The 27,948-nt window shown below is 38.2% G+C and overlaps 2 protein-coding genes across 3 annotated transcripts in view; one reads left to right on the top strand and one right to left on the bottom strand.

Annotated features, from left to right (window-relative positions):
- Cpsf160 (cleavage and polyadenylation specificity factor subunit 1) overlaps nucleotides 1-27,948 on the bottom strand; it is a 63,606-nt gene that overhangs the window by 14,121 nt on the left and 21,537 nt on the right. Inside the window, exons 12-18 of the mRNA XM_070092100.1 lie at nucleotides 24,854-24,972; nucleotides 24,187-24,297; nucleotides 22,103-22,230; nucleotides 20,458-20,543; nucleotides 19,475-19,602; nucleotides 16,584-16,731; nucleotides 14,660-14,812 (exon numbers count right to left, since the gene is read on the bottom strand). Coding sequence (XP_069948201.1) covers nucleotides 14,660-14,812; nucleotides 16,584-16,731; nucleotides 19,475-19,602; nucleotides 20,458-20,543; nucleotides 22,103-22,230; nucleotides 24,187-24,297; nucleotides 24,854-24,972 — 873 coding nt within the window. The remainder of the gene's footprint in view (nucleotides 1-14,659; nucleotides 14,813-16,583; nucleotides 16,732-19,474; nucleotides 19,603-20,457; nucleotides 20,544-22,102; nucleotides 22,231-24,186; nucleotides 24,298-24,853; nucleotides 24,973-27,948) is intronic.
- On the top strand, nucleotides 256-9,743 carry LOC138853734 (protein starmaker-like). 2 transcript variants are annotated; one of them, XM_070092099.1, is made up of 4 exons: nucleotides 256-358; nucleotides 5,628-5,777; nucleotides 6,721-6,818; nucleotides 7,623-9,743. In XM_070092099.1, exons 1-4 carry the CDS (start codon nucleotides 259-261, stop codon nucleotides 8,214-8,216), a joined length of 942 nt encoding a protein of 313 aa, XP_069948200.1. In that variant the 5' UTR covers nucleotides 256-258; the 3' UTR covers nucleotides 8,217-9,743. The 2 variants fall into 2 exon arrangements, with proteins under 2 accessions (XP_069948200.1, XP_069948199.1); XM_070092098.1 differs by lacking the exon at nucleotides 256-358 and adding an exon at nucleotides 388-857.

Below are 27,948 nucleotides of genomic sequence, written 5' to 3'. Positions count from 1 at the left end.
TAATAATAATCTGTATTTCAACACGATACAATGTTTGTAGAGAGATGGGTGGCATTTATGTGTGCCTGTAAAAAGCCCATTGCAGAGCATTTTGGGCAAACTTAAGCCTAATCACACTAAAATGGCAATAACTAATATATATATGGTTGCTAATAATGACAAGCCTTAGTTACAAAAAAGGAGAAGAGCATAAATTTTGTGAAGTGTGTCCCTAGTTACAGAAAATGGGAGGATGAGTTTGACTAGGATGTGCCAAGTATGGTGGACAGGAGTAAAAATAGACACACCCCAGAACCCAAGAAGCCATCTTCCCTCTCAAACACACAACAAAAACAGTTCCTCTACCCACTGGCTTCTGGTGAGCTGCCTTTCCCTCTAGAATGTTAATTCAGTGTGTCATTTACCATCAATACTGACAATATAATTGTGTAAAATTGTGGTTTTTACCAATAGAAGATTCAATCTGCCTGTTGCTCAGATTGTGTAATAAAAATAAAGGCCTTAAAATGTCTCCAAATAATGTAAACTGCACCTCAATTTAATTATCTAATACACTCACTCGAAAGACATTTGTAATCAAGACATAAATACAATTGTCTGCATGTGGGAATACTGGAACATACCAGATTACAGTACTCTATAGTACTTCATTAAGTGACACTCAATATGATTCAGCAAATTTGAAAACAATTTGGATATTTTAATGAAGATGCACTGAACATAAAAAGAACATTATCTGTAATTCTGGTAAACATGCATAGTGAAATATTACAGTATTATCTTGAAAATATTGTCCACAACTGAAAAATCTAGCTAGCTGCTTTCACCAGGAAGAAGATATAATTTCACTAGATAATGTAAGTACATAATATCTAATTTTTTTACTGTTTTACATACATACATACATACATTAGACACATAGGCAACAGTTAGGCAACTTTATTCCGAAACGTTTCGCCTACACAGTAGGCTTCTTCAGTCGAATACTGTGTAGGTGAAACGTTTCGGAATAAAGTTGCCTAACTGTTGCCTATGTGTCTTACCTACCAACCTGTCAGTATTGTATACCATTTTGATGTTCACATACATACATACACACAAATATATATATATATATATATATATATATATATATATATATATATATATATATTTTTTTTTTCAACAAGTCAGCCGTATCCCACTGAGGCAGGGTGACCCAAAAAGAAAGAAAATCCCCAAAAAGAAAATACTTTCATCATCATTCAACACTTTCACCTCACTCATACATAATCACTGTTTTTGCAGAGGTGCATAGAACACAACAGTTTAGAAGCATATACATGTACTTATAAAGATACACAACATATCCCTCCAAACTGCCAATATCCCAAACCCCTCCTTTAGAGTGCAGGCATTGTACTTCCCATTTCCAGTACTCAAGTCTGGCTATATAAAAATAACCGGTTTCCCTGAATCCCTTCATTAAATATTACCCTGCTCACACTCCAACAGCTCATCAGGTGTCAAATACCATTCGTCTCCATTCACTCCTATCTAACACGCTCACGCACGCTTGCTGGAAGCCCAAGCCCCTCGCCCACAAAATCTCCTTTACCCCCTCCCTCCAACCTTTTCGAGGATGACCCCTACCCCGCCTTCCTTTCCCTACAGATTTATACGCTCTCCATGTCATTCTACTTTGATCCATTCTCTCTAAATGATCAAACCACCTCAGCAACCCCTCTTCAGCCCTTTGACTAATACTTTTATTAACTCCACACCTTCTCTTGATTTCCACACTCTGAATTCTCTGCATAATATTTACACCACACATTGCCCTTAGACAGGACATCTCCACCGCCTCCTCGCAGCAGCATTTACAACCCAAGCTTCACACCCATTATAAGAGTGTTGGTACCACTATACTTTCATACATTCCCTTCTTTCCCTCCATAGATAATGTTTTCTGTCTCCACATATACGTCAAAGCACCACTCACCTTTTTTCCTTCATCAATCCTATGGTTAACCTCATCCTTCATAAATCCATCTGCCGACACGTCAACTCCCAAATATCTGAAAACATTCACTTCTTCCATACTCCTCCTCTCCAATTTGATATCCAATTTTTCTTTATCTAAATCATTTGATACCCTCATCACCTTACTCTTTTCTATGTTCACTTTCAACTTTCTACCTTTACACACTCTCCCAAACTCATCCACTAACCTTTGCAACTTTTCTTTAGAATCTCCCATAAGCACAGTATCATCAACAAAAAGTAACTGTGTCAATTCCCATTTTGTATTTGATTCCCCATAGTTTAATCCCACCCCTTTCTCCAACACCCTAGCATTTACTTCTTTTACAACCCCATCTATAAATATATTAAACAACCATGGTGACATTACACATCCCTGTCTAAGACCCACCTTTACTGGGAAGTAGTCTCCCTCTCTTTTACACACCCTAACCTGAGCCTCACTATCTTCATAAAAACTCTTTGCAGCATTTAGTAACTTACTACCTATTCCATATACAGTGGACCCCTGACTTACGATATTAATCCATTCCTGAGAGCCCATCCTAAGACGAAATGATTGTAGGTTGAATTAATTTTTCCATAAGAAATAATGGAAATCAAATTAACCCATTCAAGACACCCAAAAGTATGAAAAATTTTTTTTTTACCACATGAAATATACATTTTCCTATGCACAAAAAGGATACATGCACAGTAGTAGAGTAGTACATGCACAATATATATTGTGCATGTACTACTCTACTAAATGAAGAATAAATGACACCTTTATTGAAGATGTAGTGATGAGACACTGCTTGTGTCCTGGGAGTGCCTTTTCCTCCTGAGTAATATAGGTCCTGGTTCGTATTTTCCTCCAGAAAAGGCCTCATCACACTGTGTATGCCACTACGATTCTTAAATCTCTCAAACCAACCTTTGCTGGCCTTAAATTCACCAATATGAACACTATTTCCTGGCAGTTTTTCCTGTTCACCTGGGTGTTAGTTGACTGGTGTGGGTCGCATCCTGGGAGACAAGATTATTAAGAACCCCAATGGAAATAAGTTAGACAGTCCTTGATGACACACTGACTTCAATGTAAACACTTGATCTACATATCTCCTACCCACTCTAAAACCTCCTTGCTCATCTGCAATCCTACATTCTGTCTTGCTTCTAATTCTTTCAATAATAACCCTGCCATACACTTTTCTTGGTATACTCAGTAAACTTATTCCTCTATAATTTTTACAATCTCTTTTGTCCCCCTTCCTTTTATATAAAGGAATTATACATGCTCTATGCCAATCCCTAGGTACCTCCCCCTCTTTCATACATTTATTAAACAAAAATACCAACCACTCAAACACTATATCCCCCTCCCCTTCTTTTAACATTTCTGTCATGATCCCATCAGTTCCAGCTGCTTTACCCCCTTTCATTCTATGTAATGCCTCATACACCTCCCCTACACTCACATCCTGCTCTTCTTCACCCCTAAAAGATGGTACACCTCCCTGGCCAATGCATGAAATTACCGCCTCCCTTTCTTCGTTGACATTTAAAAGTTCCTCAAAATATTCCCACCATTTACCCAGTACCTCTATCTCCCCATCTACTAACTTCCCTACTCTGTTTTTAACTGACAAATCCATTTGTTCCCTAGGCTTTCTTAACTTGTTTATCTCACTTCAAAATTTTTTTCTTATTTTCATCAAAATTTCTTGACAGTGCCTCTCCCACTCTATCATCTGCTCTCCTTTTACACTTTCTCACCACTTTCTTCACCTTTCTTTTACTCTCCATATACTCTGCTCTTCTTATAACACTTCTGCTTTGTAAAAACCTCTCATAAGCTACCTTTTTCTCTTTTACCAAACCCTTTACTTCATCATTCCACCAATCACTCCTTTCCTCCTGCACCCACCCTCCTATAGCCACAAACTTCTGCCCCACATTCTAATACTGCATTTTTAAAACTATTCCAACCCTCTTCAACCCCCCCACTACTCATACTTGCACTCGTCCACCTTTCTACCAATAGTTGCTTATATCTCACCCGAACTTCTTCCTCCCTTAGCTTATACATTTTCACCTCTCTCTTACTTGTTGTTCCCATTTTCCTTTTATCCTATCTACCTCTTACTCTAACTGTAGCTACAACTAAATAATGATCTGATATATCAGGTGTCCCTTTATAATCATGTACATCCTTTCAGAATCTTTGTTTTTTTCTATTCAGAAGTGTAGCCTCCTTCTATGAATCAACATGGGTCCTGCCACTGTTTTCAGTCTTTCTTCACACCTTAATTAGCATGGGTAGCCATATTGCAGTATGTCTTTGCAGTATGTATTGCTTTATGCACACTGTACCTTTTCTATTTTATCTATTGTTTTATGCACACACACTATACTACTGCCACATATCCCAATTCTGGTCTGATATATATAATAAACATTTTGTTTTCAATATTTCTTTATCAATGCACAGTACAGTGGTACTTCGGGATACGAACTTAATTCGTTCCAAAAGGCTGTTCGAGTGCTGATACTGAACAAATTTGTTCCCATAAGGAATAATGTAAATTAGATTAAACCGTTTCAGATCCCAAAAAATACACTTACAAAAGCACTTACATAAATTGTTCGCGTTTTGAGCTGTTCGTATCCCGAGGTACCACTGTATTACCATACAGCATATACAGAGAGATGTGTCAGACAGCACGAAGGGAAGGAAAGGAATGTCAGATTTGATGAGAGGGTGAGAGTGAAAGGGAGAGTGGGACAGAGGGAATGAAAAAGAAGGGAGGTTAGGGAATGGGGGAGAGAGAGAGGGGGGAAGGGAAAGGTGACTTTTTTTGTGTATTATACCCTGTTTCTGATTGAGTGTTAAAAAGTGAACGAATTTAGATATGGAGTGTCATAGCTCAACAAGGCACATCCAATTATAGCACTGGTGTCTATATGAACGTAGGTTCAGAGTTCCAAACACTCGAGTAATGAAAAATTTTCAGGAATGTATGAATGTTTTAAATTGGAACTGTACTGTAGATGCTATTCCCTACAGATACTGTACAGATTTAGTTGTAATCCCAAATCCAATTACAAACATAATTTTTTTTCCAACATGCCGGCTGTCTCCCACTGAAGCAGGGTGCCCCGAAAAAGTAAGAAACACTTTCACCATCATTCACACATAATCACTGTCTTTGCAGAGGTGCCCAGATATGACAGTTTAGATGTCACTCCAAACAGCCAATATCCCAAACCCTTCCTTTAAAGTGCAGGCATTGTACTTCCCACCTTCAGGACTTGAATCCAACTAACCGGTTTCCCTGAATACCTTCACACTCCCTGCTCACACTCCAACAGCTCATCAGGTCCCAAAAACCATTTGCCTCTATTCACTCCTATCTAACACACTCACACATGCCTGCTGCATGTCTAGGCCCTTTGCACACAAAACCTCTTTTACCCTCTCCCCCCTGTCCTTTCCTAAGATGACCCCCTACCCTTCCTCCCCTCCACTACATATTTATACACCCCCACCAAGTCACTCTATTTTGCTGCATCCTCTCTAAATGGCCAAATTATCTCAACAATTAAATAAACTACTCTGACAGATTATCTTATCATCATGGCTGAGAGTGACCATGAGTCCTCAACGAATGAATCTAATATGAGAAAGTTTTTCCGAGGAATTCTGCCACACTGGCCAAGCTCGTCACCACAAGGAGGTGCAACACCCATACACAGTGAAGCAGCAGAGACAGGTGAGAAAATTTTATGATTTATCTTCCAATAAATGCCCATAAAACTTGTAAAACTAGGTTTGAAATAAAAATTTTTTGAATATTTATTTAGTTTACTTTTACTAATGCCCTTGTTGTGCCATTTATTATAAAAAAAAAATGAGTGAGATATCTTTAATCTGGTGTTTGGGTCCCAGCATATATAAAAAAAAAAAAATTTCAACTTACCAACCGTATATCACTGAGGCAGGGTGACCTAAAAGAAAAACGTAAGTTTTTCTTTTTAAATTTAATAATTTATACAGGAAAAGAGGTTACTAGCTCCTTGCTCCCAACATTTTAGTTGCCTCCTATGACATGCATGGCTTAAGGAGGAAGAATTCTTTTCTATTTCCCCATGGAGGTAAGAAGAAATAAAAAAGAACAAGAACTATTAAAAAAAAAATAGAAAAAACCCAGATGGGTGTATGTGTACATATCTTCTTCTTCTTCTTCTTCTTTCAACAAACTGGCCGTATCCCACCAAGGTAGGGTGGCCCAAGAGGAAAAACACAAGTTTCTTGTTTTAAATTTAGTAATATATACAGGAGAAGGGGTTACTAGCCCCTTGCTCCCGGCAATTTAGTTGTCTTTTACGACACTCATGGAAGAATTCTGTTCCACTTCCCCATGGAGATAAGAGGTAATACACAAGAACAAGAACTAGCAAGAAAATAGAAGAAAACCCAGAGGGGTGTGTATATATATGCTTGTACATGCATGTGTAGTGTGACCTAAGTGTAAGTAGAAGCAGCAAGATATACTTCTTATTCTGTGTGTTTATAAAACAAAAAAAAAGACATCAGTAATCCTACCATCATGTAAAACAATTAAAGTTTAGTTGTTGTCCATATGTAAAGTATATACAAAGAATTGAGAGTTGACACTATATTGGTTTCGATTAAGCATATCTACTTTTTAACAGGAAATGAGGAAGTCAGCTGCAGAGATAAGTCGCAGCTCAAGAGAAAATCCTTACTCAGCAATGACAACAATGAATCAGAGGACTCAGAATATGAAGAGGTAAAAAAAATCTCCAAACCTTATACTTTACCATACAACTTAAAAAATCCAACATATTCATGAAAGTAATCTATTTTTTTTTTAAACACACTGACCATTTCCCACCAAAGTAGGATGACCTGAAAAAGAATAAACACTTTCATCATCACTCACTCTCCTGTTTTGCCAGGGATCTGCCGATACTACAATAATCTATATCTTTAGATTAAAGAATAGCAAATTGTTGCTGATCAATTTTGACAACTAAATTTTCAAAAGCTATACATTTATCTTTTTTAAAAATCCTACATGTATCTTTTTTTTTTAAACATATACAGGATTTGTCAGCAAATTTTTAAGGGAAATCATCTGGATATTGTTATCACAGCATTTAATTCCAATGAAACCTAAAATCTAAATTTCAAAAATAGCCCACAATCTGGAAAGGAAACTTGTAAGTGACATTTCAGTCCATGGAGGACCACTGACATGTTACATCACCGTGACCTGACAATGGCTCAGGCCAGACCAAAACTCTGTCAAAAGTTATTTATTCCAGTGTGTGGGTTATTTGCGAATTATTCCACTCATAATATTGTGACATTCTAAAACCTAACTCCTGCATTTATAAATTTGCTACATTTAAGTATACAGTATACCATTATACAATTCAACAAATATGGCTAACATACAAGTTATTTTTTTTTTTTAACATGCTGGCCATCTCCCACTGAGGCAGGGTGACCTGAAAAAGAAAAACTTTCACCACCATTCACACTATTACTGTCTTGCCAGAGTTTTGCAATATCTTATTCCTCCCTACAGATCCTTCCATCATGCAAAAGGCAGCGTATAACGGTGTCAGCCATGAGTCGCCTCTTTGCCAAGTTTAGCCTCCATGACAGAGAACCCACAGACATACCACCTACTTCACAAGGAGAAAAGGATGGAGAAACTTATGCATCTCGTTCTGATGATAAACTTAAATCTGCCGTTTCATCAAAAGCATCTCAACAGAATCTAAATTCTTCAAAAGATACAAGTGTGGATACCTCTACAGGTAACATAAATAACAACAATGAAGACATTCCTAATATGAACAAAAACTCAACCGAGTTGAAGCAAGTGAAACGTGACAACATTACCACTGATATTAATGAAACATCAGAACGGAAACGACAAAAGACAGACAAAATCACACCGGTACACGAAGAAAAGAGTGAAGAGCTTCAAAAGAAAGATAATACAACATCCGAAGACACTGGAAAGACTAACAAACGACAAGCCGAGGTAAACGAGAGTGACGCCGAAGGAGACGAAGAGCATGCATCCAAAGTAAAGCGCACAAGGAGATTAAGGAGAGGACTCAGACTGTGTACAAACATAACCTGTTATATTGAACAGGTTCTTTATAACTGAAATACAAATGAAGTGAATGTTCTTTAAGGTGTGTATGTGTGTTTCTGGTGTGCTCTGGTGATAATACGTAATTCATTTTCAGAACAATTGTGAGAATAGTTGAACGTAAGGTGCAAAATATGGTTTAAATAGAGTGAGTTGTCAAAAGATATTAGCTTTACTAATACAGTACCTGTATATTAGATCAGAGGTATTTTATATTATTGCCTCACAAAAAACTGCCTTGGAGACATGATGAAGTTAAATCTTGTAATGCAAGACACCTTAAGCATCGTTGTACAAAATAATATTTGTAATTCTGCCTTAAGAAAATCATAAATATTAACCCTTTCAGGGTTTCTGACGTACTAGTACGGCTTACGCACCAGGGTTTTTGACGTACTAGTACGCCTAAATTCTAGTGCCCTCAAATCTAGTGAGAGAAAGCTGGTAGGCCTACATATAAAAGAATGGGTCTATGTGGTCAGTGTGCGCAGTATAAAAAAATCCTGCAGCACACAGTGCATAATGAGAAAAAAAAAACTTTGACAGTATTTTTGGTTTAAAACAGTGACTTTGCACTGTATTTTCGATTGGTATTTATGATGGTATTCTAGTTTTCCTGGTCTGATTTTATAGAATGGAAGGCATATTACAGAAATTGAGACGATTTTGATTGGTTTTACAATGAAAAGTACCTTGAAATTAAGCTCAAAGTAGCAGAAATCTTTGATTTTTGTCAAAATTCAAAAGTAAACACATCATGCTACGCATCCAATACATGTCAACTGGTGAGTCTAATATTCTTTCACAAGTGCGCTGATATTATTTATACCATTTCTACACTAATGCAGTAGTCTGCATAACAGTAAATCTTCTATTTTTTGTGAGAATAAAAATTCAAAGTGGAAAGAAAAAGAATGTAAGAGGGGCCTGGGGACGTGACTAATGAACAGAGGAAATGTTATTTTAGTGCCAGGAATGTCTTTCTTGTTTATTCTGGACCCTATTTGGAAATTGGCATCTTTTGAAATTTGTGTGAAATTGGCAAAATTGCTAAATTCTGATCACTTTATTGGATAGTTGAAATCGGTAAATGGGTGGTTTCTTGTACTCATTCGATAGAAAAAATGGAGTTCTAGTGAAATAGTTATGATTTTTGTCGACTAGTACACTGAAATTAGCCGAAAATAGGGCTCAAAGTGGGCAAAATCGCCGCTGCATAAACATCGTCGAGACCGCTAACTTCACGAGAGCATAATTCCGTAAGTTTTCCATCAAATTTCATACTTGTGATGTCATTTTGATCGGGAAAAGATTCTCTATCTTTTCATAAGAAAAAATAATTTTTTTTTTAAATTTGTCAACCCTGAGAACAAGTCTGGGAGAGGGCCTGTCGACCCTGAAAGGGTTAAAACCAGAGTTCTTAACTATTTCTTTTATTTATTAACACATCGGCCAATTCCCACCAAGGCAGGGTGGCCTGAAAAAGAAAAACCTTCATCATCATTCACTCCATCACTGTCTTGCCAGACGTGTTTACACTACAGTTATCTTTTCCCAATTGTAATGACACCAAAAAAACGAAATTTGATGGAAAACTGCAACATTAACCTCGGCGCTGTTTACAAATTGGCGATTTCGCCCACTTTGAGCCCTATTTTCGGCTAATTCCATTGTTCCAGTCGCCCAAACTCATAGCTATTTCTTTAGAACTTCATTTTTTCTATCGATTGAGTACAAGAAACTGCCCATTTACTGATTTCAACTACCTAATAATGTTGTCAGAAATTTGCAATTTGGCCAATTTCACGAAAACTAAAAAATATGACAATTTCAAAATAAGGTCCAGAATGAACAATGCAGACATTCCAGGCTCTAAAATAACATTTTCTTTGCTCATCAGTCATGTCTCCAGGCCCCTCTGATATTACTCTTGCTTTCTATTTTGAATTTTTATTCAAACAAAAAATATTAGACTTACTATTATGCAGACTACTGCAATGCTGTAATAACTGTATAAATAACATCAACCCATTCATGACTGCATATTAGAATGGCTAGTTGGACATTTATTGGAAAATGGCATCATTTGTTTACTTTTGAACATTGGCAAAAATCAAACATTTCCCCTACTTTGAGCTCCATTTCTAGGTTCTTTTTATAGTAAAATCAATCAAAAACACCACTATTTCTGTAATATGTTTTCCATTCTATCAAATGAGACCAAGAAAACGAGAATACAACCATCCTTCAGAGTGCACTGCGTGCTCCACACTGTACTTCCCATCTCCAGGACTCAAGTCCAGCCTGCCAGTTTCCCTGAATCCCTTCATAAATGTTACCTTGCTCATACTCCAACAGCATGTCAAGTATTAAAAACCATTTGTCTCCATTCACTCCTGTCAAATACACTCATGCACGCTTGTTGGAAGTCCAAGCCCCTCGCACACAAAACCTCCTTTACCCCCTCCTTCCAACCCTTCCTAGGTCGACCCCTACCCCGCCTTCCCTCCACTACAGATTTATACACTCTCAAAGTCATTCTGTTTTGTTCCATTCTCTCTACATGCCGAACCACCTCAACAACCCCTCCTCAGCCCTCTGGATAATAGTTTTGGTAATCTCACACCTTCTCCTAATTTCCAAACTATGAATTCTCTGCATTATATTCATACCACACATTGCCCTCAGACATGACATCTCCACTGCCTCCAGCCTTCTCCTCGTTGCAACATTCATCACCCATGCTTCACACCCATACAAGAGTGTTGGTACAGCTATACTCTCATACATTGCCCTTTTTGCTTCCATGGACAAAGTTCTTTGTCTCCACAGACTCCTAAGTGCACCACTCGCCCTTATACCCTCATCAATTCTGTGATTCACCTCATCCTTCATAGACCCAACTGCTGACACATCCAACCCTAAATATATGAATACATTCACCTCCTCCATACTCTCTCCCTCCAATCTGATATCCAGTCTTTCGTCACCTAATCTTTTTGTTATCCTCGTAACCTTACTCTTTCCTATACAGTGGAACCTCAAAAATCGAACTGCTCCCAACTCAACCAATTATGTAAGTGTATTTTTGTAAGTGCTTTTATAAGTGTATTTTTGAGGGTCTGAAATGAACTAATCTAATTTACATTATTCCTGATAGGAATAAATTCTTTTGGTAACGGCACTCGGACAGCCTTCTGGACTGAATAAAGTTCGATATTTGAGGATGATGAAAGTATTTTCTTTTTGGGGATTTTCTTTCTTTTTTGGGTCACCCTGCCTCGGTGGGAGACGACCGACTTGTTGAAAAAAAAAAAAAAAAAAAAAAAAAAATTGAGGTTCCCTTGTATTCACTTTTAATTTTCTTCTTTTACATACCCTACCAAATTCATCCACCAACCTCTGCAACTTCTCTTCAGAATCTCCCAAAAGCACCGTGTCATCAGCAAAGAACAACTGTGACAACTCCCACTTTGTGTTTGATTCTTTATCTTTTAACTCCACACCTCTTGCCAAGACCCTAGCATTCTTAATTATTGTCAACTAAATATGTGTGTTCTCTATCTGTACACAAAATGAATGTACGTGAAGTGTGATGTATTTGGCAAAAACTGAGAAAAATTATTAAATTTTTTTTTTTTTTTCAACAAGTCGGCCGTCTCCCACCGAGGCAGGGTGACCCAAAAAAGAAAGAAAATCCCCAAAAAGAAAATACTTTCATCATCATTCAACACTTTCACCACACTCGCACATTATCACTGTTTTTGCAGAGGTGCTCAGAATACAACAGTTTAGAAGCATACACATATAAAGATACACAACATATCCCTCCAAACTGCCAATATCCCAAACCCCTCCTTTAAAGTGCAGGCATTGTACTTCCCATTTCCAGGACTCAAGTCCAACTATATGAAAATAACCGGTTTCCCTGAATCCCTTCACTAAATATTACCCTGCTCACACTCCAACAGATCGTCAGGTCCCAAGTACCATTCGTCTCCATTCACTCCTATCTAACACGCTCACGCACGCTTGCTGGAAGTCCAAGCCCCTTGCCCACAAAACCTCCTTTACCATCTCTCTCCAACCCTTTCGAGGACGACCCCTACCCCGCCTTCCTTCCCCCACCTCAACAACCCCTCTTCTGCCCTCTGACTAATACTTTTATTAACTCCACACCTTTTCCTAATTTCCACACTCCGAATTTTCTGCATAATATTTACACCACACATTGCCCTTAAACAGGACATCTCCACTGCCTCCAACCGTCGCCTCGCTGCTGCATTTACCACCCAAGCTTCACACCCATATAAGAGTGTTGGTACTACTATACTTTCATACATTCCCTTCTTTGCCTCCATAGATAACGTTTTTTGACTCCACATATACCTGAACGCACCACTCACCTTTTTTCCCTCATCAATTCTATGATTAACCTCATCCTTCATAAATCCATCCGCCGACACGTCAACTCCCAAGTATCTGAAAATATTCACTTCTTCCATACTCCTCCTCCCCAATTTGATATCCAATTTTTCTTTCTCTAAATCATTTGATACCCTCATCACCTTACTCTTTTCTATGTTCACTTTCAACTTTCTACCTTTACACACATTCCCAAACTCATCCACTAAACTTTGCAATTTTTCTTTAGAATCTCCCATAAGCACAGTATCATCAGCAAAAAGTAACTGTGTCAATTCCCATTTTGAATTTGATTCCCCAAAATTTAATCCCACCCCTCTCCCGAACATCCTGGCATTTACATCCTTTACAACCCCACCTATAAATATATTAAACAACCATGGTGACATTACACATCCCTGTCTAAGACCTACTTTTACCAGGAAGTAGTCTCCCTCTCTTCTACACACCCTAACCTGAGCCTCACTATCCTCATAAAAACTCTTTACAGCATTTAATAACTTACCACCTATTCCATATACTTGCAACATCTGCCACATTGCTCCTCTATCCACTCTATCATATGCCTTTTCTAAATCCATAAATCCATAATGTGTTTAAATATTTGCAATGATCATAGCAGATTATTAGTGTCTGTAAGTAATTATCCTAATTGGTTTCAAAGTGCCAATATCTGCTTAGATAGAGGAACAATGAAGAACTCAAAAGAGGCACAACCGTAAGTCTACACATCAACTTGCTATCCACCAAAACATGGTTTAGTAAACTGCTGGTGCTGTACATTTCACCATTTTTTGTATAATTAAACCTCTCTCTTTACATAATTTAGTAAGAGGCCCCCTCCCCCATTGTCATTTATGCTTGACAACCCAAATTTACCTGCTATGCCCTTTAAAACAACCTCTCCTGCTTTTATATTTATGTCACTCAACAATTATCCTCTTAATTGATTCCAAGCTCACCAAACATTTGCATAACATCCCAAAATCTCTCCTCTACACTCCTCTTGCCACCAGCTGCCTTAACAACTGCATACTGTAACCCACTTCTCACATTCCACCTTTGTCCCAATCAACATAATTCTTGAATCTAGACACTTATACCTTCTACTTTCTTTCCACAGTTGCCATTTAATGATATGGACACTACTTCAGATCCACTTCTTTTTGATATACCTGATTTAATCCCACTTACTCCTCCCCAAGAAAATTCTCTCATCTTTTTCAGCTTTGTTTCACTTAGTGCTATGAACTTCAGCTTCATTTCATTCAAAACACCAACAATCAATGTCTTCTTATATATTACAGCAAAGAATATTCAAAAAACCCATTTCAAAATTTTCTTATTTACCCTGTTAATATGTGATACAAAAAAAGGGGGGATTTACTAACCCTTGTTCCCAGAATTTTAGTTGCCTCGTCTGACACACACTGCTTATGAGGAAGGATTCTAACTCACTTCCCATGGAATTTGAAAGAAAACAATTAGTGCTTTATATCAAAATTTATACTAGGTAGTAGGTTGGTAGACAGCAACCACCCAGGGAGGTACTACCGTCCTGCCAAGTGAGTGTAAAACGGAAACCTGTAATTGTTTTACATGATGGTAGGATTGCTGGTGTCCATTTTTCTGTCTCATGAACATGCAAGGTTTCAGGTACATCTTGCTACTTCTACTTACACTTAGGTCACACTACACATACATGTACAAGCATGTATATACACACCCCTCCGGGTTTTCTTCTATTTTCTTTCTAGTTCTTGTTCTTGTTTATTTCCTCTTACCTCCGTGGGGAAGCGGAGCAGAATTCTTCCTCCGTAAGCCATGCGTGTTGTAAGAGGCAACTAAAATGCCGGGAGCAAGGGGCTAGTAACCCCTTCTCCTGTATGTATTACTAAATGTAAAAGGAAAAACTTTCGTTATTCCTTTTGGGCCACCCCGCCTCGGTGGGATACGGTCGGTGTGTTGAAAGAAAGAAAAGATCAAAATTTATAGGAATTACCAAACCATATTCGCATTTTTTGCCAACTCACCTTTCTATTAAAATAGAGAAAGCCATTCTGGCAGTTGACATTCCTGAAAGGAGCAAAGCACTTGACTGATCCATCTACACTCATAGGGTGGTAACGCAGCTCCCCTCGTACTGTCATGAATATCCAGTGTGGGTATGGTCCACAAATAAACACCTGAAACAAATATCAGAGTTCGTTATATTTTTTTTACTAATTTAATAATAACTTATAGGTAGTAGGTTGGTAGACAGCAGCCACCCAGGGAGGTGCTACCGTCCTGCCAAGTGAGTGCAAAATGGAAACCTGTAATTGTTATACATGATGGTAGGATTGCGGGTGTCTTTTTTCTGTCTCATAAACATGCATGATTTCAAGTACGTCTTGCTACTTCTGCTTACACTTAGGTCACGCTACACATACATGTACAAGCATATACGTATATATACAGTGGACCCCCGCTTTACGATCACCTCCCAATGCGACCAATTATGTAAGTGTATTTATGTAAGTGCGTTTGTACGTGTATGTTTGGGGGTCTGAAATGGACTAATCTAATTCACAATATTCCTTATGGGAACAAATTCGTTTAGTACTGGCACCTGAACATACTTCTGGAATGAAATAATATCGTAAACCGGGGGTCCACTGTATATACACACACACACCCCTCTGGGTTTTCTTCTATTTTCTTACTAGTTCTTGTTCTTGTTTATTTCCTCTTACCTCCATGGGGAAGTGGAGCAGAATTCTTCCTCCGTAAGACAGCGTGTTGTAAGAGGCAACTAAAATGCCGGGAGCAAGGGGCTAGTAACCCCTTCTCATGTATACATTACTAAAGTTAAAAAGAGAAACTTTCGTTTTTCTTTTTAGGTCACCCTGCCTTGGTGGGATATGGCCAGTTTGATGAAAAAAAATAATATCTCTTATTCAGAATAATGTGTGCATGGGGATGTCCAAATTTTAGAAAAATACAAATAGACAAAAAAAATTCTTTTGAGATGAAATAAATTCTGATTACTAATGATTTTGTTAAAATTTGCTTCAGTGAATGATAAGAAATGAAAGATTCAGCTTCAGATATTACAATTTACTCTTACATCCATAAACCATGAAGTTCTACATCCATGAATAATTATCATTTGCCAGTAAATTTAAGACCCCAATTATGCTTTTTTCTATATTATAAAATTACAGAAGGGAGCAAGGTGCTAGTAACCCTTTCTCCTGTATACATTATTAAAGTTAAAGAGAAACTTTCGTTTTTCTTTTTGGGCCACCCTGCCTCGGTGGGATACACCTGGTGCGTTGAAAGAAGAAAGAAAATTATAGAACTCATAAAAAGCTAAAAGAATAGCAACCTTCAAGATTGAGGTGGGTTTTTACCCATGTATAATGCTAATGTACTCAACTAATCATTTGTAAGGTTTGAGTCATAGCTCCTGACTCTATCAATCACTTATTAATTGATTTTGCTGACCTCTGGCCTCCAGGAGCCAATCATAGTTATTCTTGAAACTGTCATCACCAGGGGAGATTCAGCTGAACTCATATTCACATCTGTATTCATATCTATAGAGAGTCTGAGTTACACTAAGTCTAGGGTCAACCAAGACAAAAATGTCCTGCTCTCTTACTTCCTGGTGCTGGTATTCAGTATATGCTGTAACTACGCCATTTAATGATACAACTAGCATCTCCATGTTTGTGTCTTAATGTATACATGCACACTCACACACACATATATCCATACCTGCCATCTTATTTGTTCAGAAGATAGAAAGAAAAGACCAACAATCTTGCAGTGAAAAAATCTGACAAGTTCCATTTTCAACTTCATATGACAAGGACAGTAGTAGCTCCAAGTGTGGTTGCTATTTACTGACCTATACCTACTAACAAGCTGGAAATTGCAAGCACATACCAAGTCTACTTTACTAGTTCTTACCCCACTGTATACACTAATGCTGCTAAAGGGCTGCAACCTCAATGCTCTGTCAATTTTCCTCTCTTGGACTCCTTCTTCTTCCATTCTCTTTTTATTCCTGCTAGAACGTTTCTCACGCAGGATCAAGTTGTGTTCAATCACCCTCATCCTGGCAACACAGAAGTCTTAACAAAAATGAAAATATAAGGAAATATTTAAGAGATGTAAAAGAACAAAAAGGCACAATACTGTGGCTGGAACAATACACAAATAACCTGCAAATAGAAGAATAACATTTATGGCGATGTTTCAGTCCGACAGAATTCTTCCTCCATAAGCCATGTGTGTCATAAGAGGTGACTAAAATGCCGGGAGCAAGGGGCTAGTAACCCCTTCTCCTGTATACATTACTAAAGTTAAAAAGATGAACTTTCGTTTTTCTTTTTGGGCCACCCTGCCTTGGTGGGATATGGCTGGTTTGATGAAAGAACAAGAAGGTTCAGTCCGACTTTGTCCAAGTTGGACCAAAACATCGTCATAAATTTCATTCACCTATGTACAGATTACTTGCATAGAAATGTAAAACTTATAATAAAATATATTCTTGTTCTGGTTAATGTGACATGATTTTTGCTTAATTAAGAAAAATTTTCATGAGTAATATTTATTGAAGTGGATAAACCAAGTAAAATATAAAAAAGTCTTATCGCAATGCGATGTGGAAAACAGATTAGAAAACAATTTATTTTATTTAGGTCAGTAATCTTTAGACAATGCTTTAACCATAAAAGCCAAAATTTTTGTATGCATGTACAAAATAATGTAAAGTTATAGTACTTATAAATGAAACCCAAGAAAACAGTAATTATAGCACTCATAAACAAAACCCAAAAAACGGTTAAGATGACTAATAAATACTGTACACAAAAATATAAAATGATGGTTGTACATATATGTTTGTTAGGACAGTTACTGAGCCACTTACGTATCCAGGGTGGCAGAAAAGTTTTCAAATAAGCCTGCCAATAGTAATCCATACAGGTTTACCGCTTTTTTGTAAATGTTAATTATGACAGCAGGTCATATTTTAAATCTCCATTTAAGGGAAAATATCAGTTTCCAATTCTGTTTAGGCTAATTTCATTAAATTGTAACCATGCCAAATTGTTGTCAACCCTATTTTATTCACAAACATCCCATCAAATTGAAAAATATACCTTACCTGTCACCATTTTCACAGGTGATAGTTAAAATAAACAATAATAAGTCTCAGGGCTTGCCCTAGTGGCTTCAACCCTTTACTGGGCAGGCCAATATATTTATTAGCCTGCTCAAGGCCAATAAGTATAGTGGCCTGCCCAGTACAGGGTTAAAGCCGGTATGCAAATTAACTGAAATCAGTGGTGTGCAGAGGGGGAGCTGGCCCAGGGCATCCAAAGGGGGGGCATCCAATTAGAGAGGGAAATATGATAGTAATTTTTAAATTTCAGCAGTGATAAATAAATTTTTGTAGGTTCATTGCACTACAGAGGTGGTAGTTAGCCCTTTATTCCTTTAACATGGTGTACCCTTTCTGTCCAAAGAAAATGGTGCCTCCCAATTAAAGATGAACAAGAGAAAAATTAAAAAACGAATGTTCAGATTTTGCAAATTACTATTATGATGATGATGTGGCAGCCATTCTATTTCCTCCAGCTCCTTCAAGCTGGAGGGAATAGAATTCCCCCTAATCCTAAAGATGCTCTGGAGTCTTTACTGCAGTATGGGAGGGATGTCTTTCCGACGCTGTGTGTTTCATACAGATTACTGCTTACAATTGCATTTTCAGTCGCAAGTTGTGAAAGGTCATTTTCAAAACTGAAATTAACAAAAACATATCTGAAGTCTTGAATGTCACAGGAGCGACTGACCAACCTGAAAAAGAATTTCTCACAGCTGATGTTAAAAGTGAAGTAGTTCAAGTGTTTTTTGACAGGAGGTATCATTTGGGGAAAAGAGCTAAATAAATTTGGTTGATTTATATTTCAATCGAATAAAGTGTTTATTTCATGTTTCATCTGTTTACCTGGAGTTTACCTGGAGAGAGTTCCGGGGGTCAACGCCCCCACGGCCCGGTCTGTGACCAGGCCTCCTGGTGGATCAGAGCCTGATCAACCAGGCTGTTGCTGCTGGCTGCATGCAAACCAACGTACGAGCCACAGCCCGGCTGGTCAGGAACCAACTTTAGGTGCTTGTCCAGTGCCAGCTTGAAGACTGCCAGGGGTCTGTTGGTAATCCCCCTTATGTATGCTGGGAGGCAGTTGAACAGTCTCGGGCCCCTGACACTTATTGTATGGTCTCTTAATGTGCTTGTGACACCCCTGCTTTTCATTGGGGGGATGTTGCATCGTCTGCCAAGTCTTTTGCTTTCATAGTGAGTGATTTTCGTGTGCAAGTTCGGTACTAGTCCCTCTAGGATTTTCCAGGTGTATATAATCATGTATCTCTCCTGCCTGTGTTCTAGGGAATACAGGTTTAGGAACCTCAAGCGCTCCCAGTAATTGAGGTGTTTTATCTCCGTTATGCGTGCCATGAAGGTTCTCTGTACATTTTCTAGGTCAGCAATTTCACCTGCCTTGAAAGGTGCTGTTAGTGTGCAGCAATATTCCAGCCTAGATAGAACAAGTGACCTGAAGAGTGTTTACATATTCAAAATATCTCCCATTCTCATAATATTTCTCAGTACTGGGCCTTATACTTGAGTCTTTGGGGCATATAATCAAGGAATTGGCCCTGGGCATCACCAGATCTCTGCACGCCACTGACTGAAATACCTTATTCCAGTCTCTGACCCAAGGAAACCTGGCCAAATATAAAATAAAACAGCTAGAAATGGAATATTTCAGTAAAGATGAGCATAATATTCAAATTACCTTATTTTGAGTTGTGTAGGAGTCAAATTTTCATAAAATGGAAACACTTCATACATGAGCAAGTCTTCATCAACTCTAGCCATCAACACTGGCCGCAGGTTCCTGTTACCCATTCCAACCAACAGCACCTGATGAATACAGTATATAGAAGAACTGTAATGTCAAAATTCTCCAAATGGTAATTTATACTTTGTCCTCCCCATTACACAAAGCAAGTTTTTTCTACCTATATCATATTCATCTGCAAAATGAAAACAGTTTGCTAAATGAAAATATAAGGCATGGACATGCTGACAGCTGACTATGGCTTTACAGGCAAAACCAGAGACGGCCGACTTGTTGAAAAAAAAAAAATTAGGAAGAGTGTGATTATTATTACAAAACATTGAGTGCTAATTTAGTACCTGTAGTCTCAATACTATGAAAGTCATTATATTCACTGCAAAACTGAAAATAAATATGGGTGTAGAATTAACCCTCATTTAAAAAAAAAGTTGAAACTCAAAGAATACAAAAAATTCTACATCATTTTCAGAGGAATATTTCACAAAGGAGTATTGTTGTTGTTGCCAGGAGAATCATGCTTACAGGATCTCTAGGTTTACTACAATTCCCTGGCCCAAGTAAGTCTATGGCAAGACAGTGCTAGTGTGAATGATGGTGAAAGTCTTTCTTTTTCAGGTCACCCTGCCTTGGTGGAAGATGGCCAGCATGCTAAAAAAAATGGTATGCCACAATCACACCAGTAGGGTATGTGGAAACTAAAACATTATCAAAAACTCAGTGCAGACTAACCTAAATAACCTCTAAAGATCAAATGAAACAAGTGTGGTGGGGTGACCACAATAGAGGAAACACATTCACCAGCATTTATTCAATTACTATCGTGCCAAAAGTGTGCTGGCATCACACATAATAGGGCCCTCTTCAGTTACAGTTTAGTAATACAAAACATTAAAAAAGGCACAAAATCCATGAAGTACCTCGTGGATAATAGGAGGATTGTCTGTCGTAATTGGGATCTCTGGTCCTGCAACATTTTGGCTGCTATCCACTAGTACTCTGTGACCTAGAAAAATGTATTCATTTATTAGAAAAATAAATTTCTTTACAATACAGTGTTAATAATTATGGAAAATGACACATGCATCTCTCTTCATTAATTTACTGCCCTGAAATAACCAAATACACTCTAAAGTTAAAACTAAATGATACATAACCATATACAAATATATTTGATCAAATGAAACTACACTAAACCCGATGAGAGTCCTAAATCACTTAAATTTTAACAAATCAAAAAATACCCTCATTCTTGGGCTCCCCCCCGCCAAACAACTGCTAGACTCTTTCAGGAGACAGTAGTCACATTTAGTATAAAAAAACTTTTAAAACAAATGCAGAGGAATTTTGCAGAAAACATTAGTTGATGGGAAAAGAAGTAGAATTCAAACCATTTGGCACGGTGATGAATCTAGCAACACAAGTCTCAAACTATAATTTAAACAACAGAAAATTTAATTAATTACTGCATATATATACTAAGTGGATCATCGTCTTAAGTTTCAGTGTCCTATGCGCAGGTTATCTGCGTACTGTATTTTTTTTTCTCAACGGGGAAGTGGAACAGAACTTTTCCTCCATAAGCCATGCATGTAGTAAGAATGTAGTAAATGCTAGGAGCAAGGGGCTAGTAATCCCTTCTCCTGCATCAATTACTAAATTTAAAAACAAACATTCATTTTTCTCTTTAGGTCACCCTGCCTTGGTGAGATATGGCCGGTTTATTGAAAAAGTTTTTTTTTGCATCTACTTACGAACCACTTTCTTTCTAGACTCAACAATCTAGCTACCTCCTTCTCCCTTTCTGTTCTATGATTCATGTCATTTTTCATAGACCCGTTTACTCATAAATATGTGCGCATTTCAATAGTCAACAACCAAACCAGTTTGGGCGTTTGAATGGACGCAGGCAGTGTTTCCTGCGCATTTTCTAAGATAAAATATTCATAATTATCTAAAAGCATTAAGGAATTTTGTAGGTAGTAGGTTGGTAGACAGTAATCGCCCAGGGAGGTACTACCGTCCTGCCAAGTGAGTGTAAAACGGAATCCTGTAATTGTTTTACATGATGGTAGGATTGCTGGTGTCTTTTTTCCGTCTCTTAAACATGCAAGATTTCAGGTACGTCTTGCTTCTTCTACTTACACTTAGGTCACGCTACACATACATGTACAAGCATATATATACACACCCCTATGGGTTTTCTTCTATTTTCTTTCTAGTTCTTGTTTATTTCCTATTATCTCCATGGGTGAGTGGAACTGAATTCTTCCTCCGTAAGCCATGCGTGTTGTAAGAGGCGACTAAAATGCCAGAAGCAAGGCCCTAGTAACCCTTTCTCCTATATAAATTACTAAATTTAAAAAGAGAAACTTTCGCTTTTCTTTTTGGGCCACCCTGCCTTGGTGGGATACAGCCGGTTTGTTGAAAAAAAAAAATTAAGGAATTTCTGAAAAATTCATTAACTAATTATAGATTCTGGGATTTCAAATCCAAAATCAAAAAATATTCTTCAACATTTCCAAAGGAAAAGATCTGAAGTAAAAGTAAAGGAAAATAACTCACCAACATAGAAATTTCTGACACTGTATGAAAGTCTGAAATCTGGGAGCGTGTAGATGTCAAGTGTACCATTCTCTCTCACTCCAACCAGCCAATATGTTGGACGAATTTCCTTTTGCCATTTTTTCCACCTGAGAAGTAAGAAAATACGAATAATCATAATCATAATCTTTATTTCAGCATGTACAGAGGTGGATGACAATGAGGTGTAAATGCAGAAAGTCCATTGTTATGCAGAGCATTTGAGGCAATGAAATTTTATTTGCTGTTAAGAGCATGAGCAAAAAAATCTCTATTATTGGATTCAGGGAAACTAGCCAGCCAGACTCAAGTCCTGGAGGTGGGATGTACAGAGAATATACTCTGGAGGATATGTAGGGATCCTGCACTTGGATTATCATTTGAATTATGATGTCCACACACTTATGGCAAGGCAGTTGATGAATGAATGATGGTGACTACTTCTTAAGTTCATTCTGCCTTGGTGGAAAACAGCCTACATACCTTTACCTTTGACGAGTTTTAAGAGCTTTTCTACTCCTGAAGCCTGGTCATGAGCCAGGCTCATCTGGTGTTTACCCGGTCAACCAAACTGTTGCTGCTGGTGGCCTGCTGCCCCACATATCCATCACACTTGTCCCGGCAGTGCTTCTAATATCTTCTGGTAAGATGTTGAACAATCTGGGACCATGGAGGTTGATACAGTGTTCACTTATTGTGCCCACTGCACCCCTACTTTTCACTGGGTTTAATTTGCATTTCCTCCCATATCTCTCGCTCCAATATGTTACGGCAGTGTGCAGATTCGAGACAAGGCCCTCAAGTACTGTACTTACCAGGCATATGTTATTACGTACCTCTCCTCTGCTCCAGTAAGTACATATTTAAGACTTTAAAGGAAAAAAATAAATAAATAAATAAATACTGGTATTAACCACTTTTCCTGTATAAATTGCTACATGTAAAAATAAAAAAGAAAGTGGGATATGGTTGGTGATGAGTAAAAAAAAAAATGGGACGTGTATCTTGAAAGCCAATTCTTCTTAGCCTGCTTATTATATATAGTCCGTGGTGGAGAAAAATATACAATGCTATCCAAATCTCACGGAGATACAATTTCATTAGGAGACACCATGTAATGCGATGTTGGATTAATTATTCCAAGAGGTTTTGTGGGCAAGGGTGCATGAGCGTGTTAGATAGGAGTGAATGGAGACAAATGGTTTCTGGGACCTGACAAGCTGTTGGAGTTTGAGCAGGGTAATATTTTGTGAAGGGATTCAGGGAAACCAATTAGCCGGACTTGAATCCTGGAAATGGAAAGTACAATGCTTGCACTTTAACCCTTAAACTGTCCAAACATAGATCTACGTCCACGTGCGGGGGGCTCCGAACGTAGATCTACGTTTTTTTACACGCTTTCAATTGGGGAAAATCAAGGTCGGAGCGCTACGCATGTGAACATAGCTCTACGTTTCGACAGTTTAAGGCTTAAAGGAGGGGTTTGGGATATAGGCAGTTTGGAAGGATATCTAAACTGACATTATCTGATTGCCTCTGCAAAGACAGTGATTATGTATGAGTGATGGTGAAAGTGTTGAATGATGATGAAAGTTTTATTTTTTTTTCTTTCCTTTTGGGTTTTTCTTTCTTTTTAGGTCACCCTGCCTCAGTGGGAAACAGCTGACATGCTAAAAAAAAAAAAATCTAATTACTACAATTTCACTATATCATATTAATCCCAGATTTTTAATCACTATGTTCAGGAACAATTAAAATAAAATTAGAGAGGAAATTTAAAGCAGAAAGTTGTAACAAAAATTTAATTTCTTTTAATGCAAAACCCTGTCCCTAATCATGTTCATTAGAAATATTCCATGGTCAAGTTGTCAAGAGCACCATGCAAAGTTTAACAGGATACAGAATGATAATGACAAAAGCTTCCCCAATTACCTGAGAGATTAATTATTTGAAATTAATACCAATATTAAATAATATAATTTCACCCCATTTCCTTGTATATGGAGCACCTCTGGTGAAATTTTGAAGTAAAAAATGCAAGACGTGTATATCGACCCTCAACTTACCAATTGTTCTGGTTCTTTTCCTGGCCAGCCTGTGGGTCAAAGGTCTTTGGAGGATCGAACACTGAGATGTCTGTGTTGCCATACAACATCTCATCTTCATCATCTAATTCCCTACAAAATTAAAAATATTAAATTACGTATGTCATAAAATGAACTTACGTATTCATAAATAACCTGCACACAGGAGAATGAAATTTATGACATTTTGGTCCGACCTGGACCAAAATGTTATCATAAGTTTCACTCTCCTATACCTTTGAAGAGTTTCAAGAGTTTAACTACTCTCAGAGCCCCGCCATGGGCCAGGCTCGTCCAGTGCTTGCCTGATCAACCAGGCTGTTGCTGCTGGAGGCCCACTGTCCCACATATCCATCACAGCCTGGTTGATCTGGCACCTGGTGAAGATACTCGTCTCTCTCTCCTGCACTCCAATGACCTATATCCAGGTTATTTGTGAATTGTTCCCTGTCACATTATTGTACCTTTTCATTCAAGATGACCTTATGCAATGCATTAACATAAAACTTTACCATGATTTTTCAATCAGATTAACTCTTAGATATAGATATGATCAGATATTAAATAAGTTTAATTTGTGTAATTTGCACAGTTTTTCACTCATTAAATTATATCCAAATACTGTATTACAAATTCTCTGAGAACTCACTTCTTAATGTCTGCATCTGTTCGGAAGATTTTGGGATCCTTTTCTCTGTCCTGGGGATACCGAGTTGTGAACAGGCCTGAGACATCGCAATATGCACATATAGTTTGCATGGGATATTTCTGGAAAATAAAGAGTAAATATTAATATTCTAGCAATAAAAATGGCAGGTTATCTAACCTAATTCATATTAATATTCAGACCTCCAGCAAATGAAATTCCAGAGATACTTTTAGGAAGTCATAAAAATGATTAATCTTCTTAAAATTGCTCTTGTAATGTTCTTTATTAAGTCTTTTTGCAAGTGGTCCACACACTCTATAACACAGATAATCATTAACCCTTAAACTGTCCAAACAGATCGACGTTCAAATTCGTAGTGCTCCAAAAGTAGATCTACGTTTTTTTACATATTTTCAAATATAACAAAAAAAAATGTAGATAAAAGTTTTTTTTACACATTTTCAAATGTAAAACAAGAAAGAAGATCTATAATTTTTTACATACTTTCAAATGTTGAAAAAACGTATATATACGTTTGGATCATTTAACCCTTTCAGGGTCCGTCCCGTAGATCAACGGCTTTACGTTGAGTGTCCAAACCGTAGATCTACGCCAAAATTCTAGTGCCGTCAAATTTAGCACGAAAACGCTCATAGGCCTACATGTGAGAGAACGGGTCTGCGTGGTGGGTGCGCGCCATAAACAAAAAATCTAGGCGCCCGCATAGCATTGTGGGAACGCCGGCTCAGTTACCCTTGTTCACCATGCCTCATCGCAAGTCAGCTCTCACTCCCCGGGAAATTGGGACTCTCCTCTTCCTATCTGATAGTTCTGACACTGATGGAAGTGGAAATGAAGACGAATTCTACGGCTTTGATCAGTTAGTGACCGAAAAGAATGACCAGGATATCGATAATAGTGCAGAAAACCCTGACGATCCTCAACCTTCTACCTCTGGTGTGGGCACTCATGACTCATGGTCGGTTGTTCCTCATCGCAAGAGAAAACTAATATTTTCGCGTGGCCAGGCCTCTGACTTCAGTAATGATGATGATAGTGACGTGGACTGTGATTTTATTGCGCTCGACGATCAATCGAGTAGTGATAGTGAGGAATCATATTCACCAGTGAAGCGTCGGTATGTTCGCCGCCGCATGCGCTCGGGTAGTGTACCCTATGCTGTGCCCAGGGGACGGAGTACATCCCGTGGCCCAACACCAGTTTTAGGTAGTGATAGTGAGGATGATGTGGCTACACTTGGCATGGATAGACCACAGGCATCAGTGGATGGTGTTAGTGGTGATGGTAGTGGCACCGCCATGCGTGACTCACCAGGCCACGCTGGGACCCATGCTGACTCGTCAGTTCAAGGATAAAGCGGAGCGCCAGCCACCAGCCCACCACAACCACAACCACCCGCACAACCAGCCTATGATGTCCAGTATCCACCAGCAAACCGTATGTGGGATTGGCAGCAAAATCCCAATTTTGTTCCCAAGCCTCACCACTTTGATGACTCTCAAAGTGGAATTCTACCTACCTGTCCCCTTGGAACCACGGCCAATGAACTGGAATTCTTTGAATTATTCTTTGACCAGCCATTGATGGAAATTATTGTCAGGGAAAGTAATAAGTATTTTGAGTACACCATGGCAAATACGATCTTATCACCACAGTCAAGACTACACAGGTGGAAAGAGACGACTGTTGCAGAAATGTATTTGCTTTTTGCAACAATAATGCTTATGCCTCACGTCTATAAGCATAATATAAAAGCATACTGGTCCACAGATCGGCTAATTTCTACCCCGGTCTTCAGTGAAATCATACCAGTGAACAGGTTTATCTTACTCTTACGTATGTTGCACTTCTCTGACAAAACCAGGCCTGACAGAAGTGACAGGTTATACAAGATTAGAAATGTTTTCATGTATCTCAAACAAAAGTTCAGGATATACTTTTATCCATTCAAGAATCTTGTAACTGACGAGTCTTTGATTTTGTTCAAAGGTAGACTGTCATTCAAGCAGTATATACCGAGCAAGAGGAAACGCTTTGGTATAAAACTGTTTGTACTCTGTGATTGTGACAGTGGCCTGGTGTTGGATATTGTTGTATACACGGGTAGTAAAACATTGAAAGATACCAAGATGTTATTGGGTATCTCAGGTGACGTAGTGAGAAACATGATGGCACCTTATCTTGGTAAGGGGCATACATTATATACCGATAACTGGTACACAAGCCCATTACTCAGTGATTTCATGCGAGTGAACAAGACAGATGTGTGTGGCACAGTGCGTTCTAATCGTAAACATATGCCCAGGCTCAACGCAGGTGCTCGTGGTGATGACGTGCAGGTGTTTACTGCCAATGACATCATGGCATTACGGTGGCATGACAAACGAGATGTCACATTGTTGACAACCATTCACCATAATGAAATGCAAGACAGTGGCAAAGTTGATCGAGTGACTAATGAACATATTCGAAAACGAGTGTCAGTGATTGATTATACACAAAACATGCGCTTGGTTGACAAGTGTGACATGCAGATTGGTTTTGTTGACTGTGTTCGTAAGAGTTACAAGTGGTACATGAAACTTTTCTTCCATCTCATGGACATTTCAATGCTCAATGCATATAATATGTAACAAATAAAGACTGGCAACAGATCACCGTATGGTGAATTTTGTTTGTCTGTTGTCAGACAACTCATAATGAAGTACCAGGTAACAACACCTGCTATACAACATGGTCCTCGAATTCCTCAGGATATACCCAAGTGTTTGAGGAGAGAAGGTGATCATTTCATAATACAGCTTCCTTCAACTCAGAAGAAATTTGCTCAGAAGAGATGCATTGTCTGTGCACAAACAAAACGACGGCAACAAAGACGCAAAGACACTCGGTTTATGTGTGAGGAATGTAAGGTGCCTCTGTGCATGGTGCCTTGTTTCAAGGAGTTCCACAAGCTCCAGCAGTTCTAAAACCATGTCCAGTGATTGTAAATATGTAAATATATGATAGAACATTAGTATTATACAATATTTGTGCATGTTTATTGTAATAAACAAGTGGTAAACAATAATATG

Source organism: Cherax quadricarinatus, chromosome 38 (genome assembly GCF_038502225.1).
Source record: "Cherax quadricarinatus isolate ZL_2023a chromosome 38, ASM3850222v1, whole genome shotgun sequence".
NCBI classification, from domain to species: domain Eukaryota; kingdom Metazoa; phylum Arthropoda; class Malacostraca; order Decapoda; family Parastacidae; genus Cherax; species Cherax quadricarinatus.
This window is presented reverse-complemented; position numbering and strand designations above follow the sequence as displayed.

What these genes read in the sequence shown, in the direction of transcription:
- LOC138853734 (XM_070092099.1), top strand. Translation starts at nt 259, where the DNA reads ATGGTGGACAGGAGTAAAAATAGACACACCCCAGAACCCAAGAAGCCA. An exon ending in CCTCTACCCACTGGCTTCTG is followed by an intron (nt 359 to 5,627) that starts GTGAGCTGCCTT and finishes CTACTCTGACAG; the next exon opens with ATTATCTTATCATCATGGCT. An exon ending in AGGACTCAGAATATGAAGAG is followed by an intron (nt 6,819 to 7,622) that starts GTAAAAAAAATC and finishes TCCTCCCTACAG; the next exon opens with ATCCTTCCATCATGCAAAAG.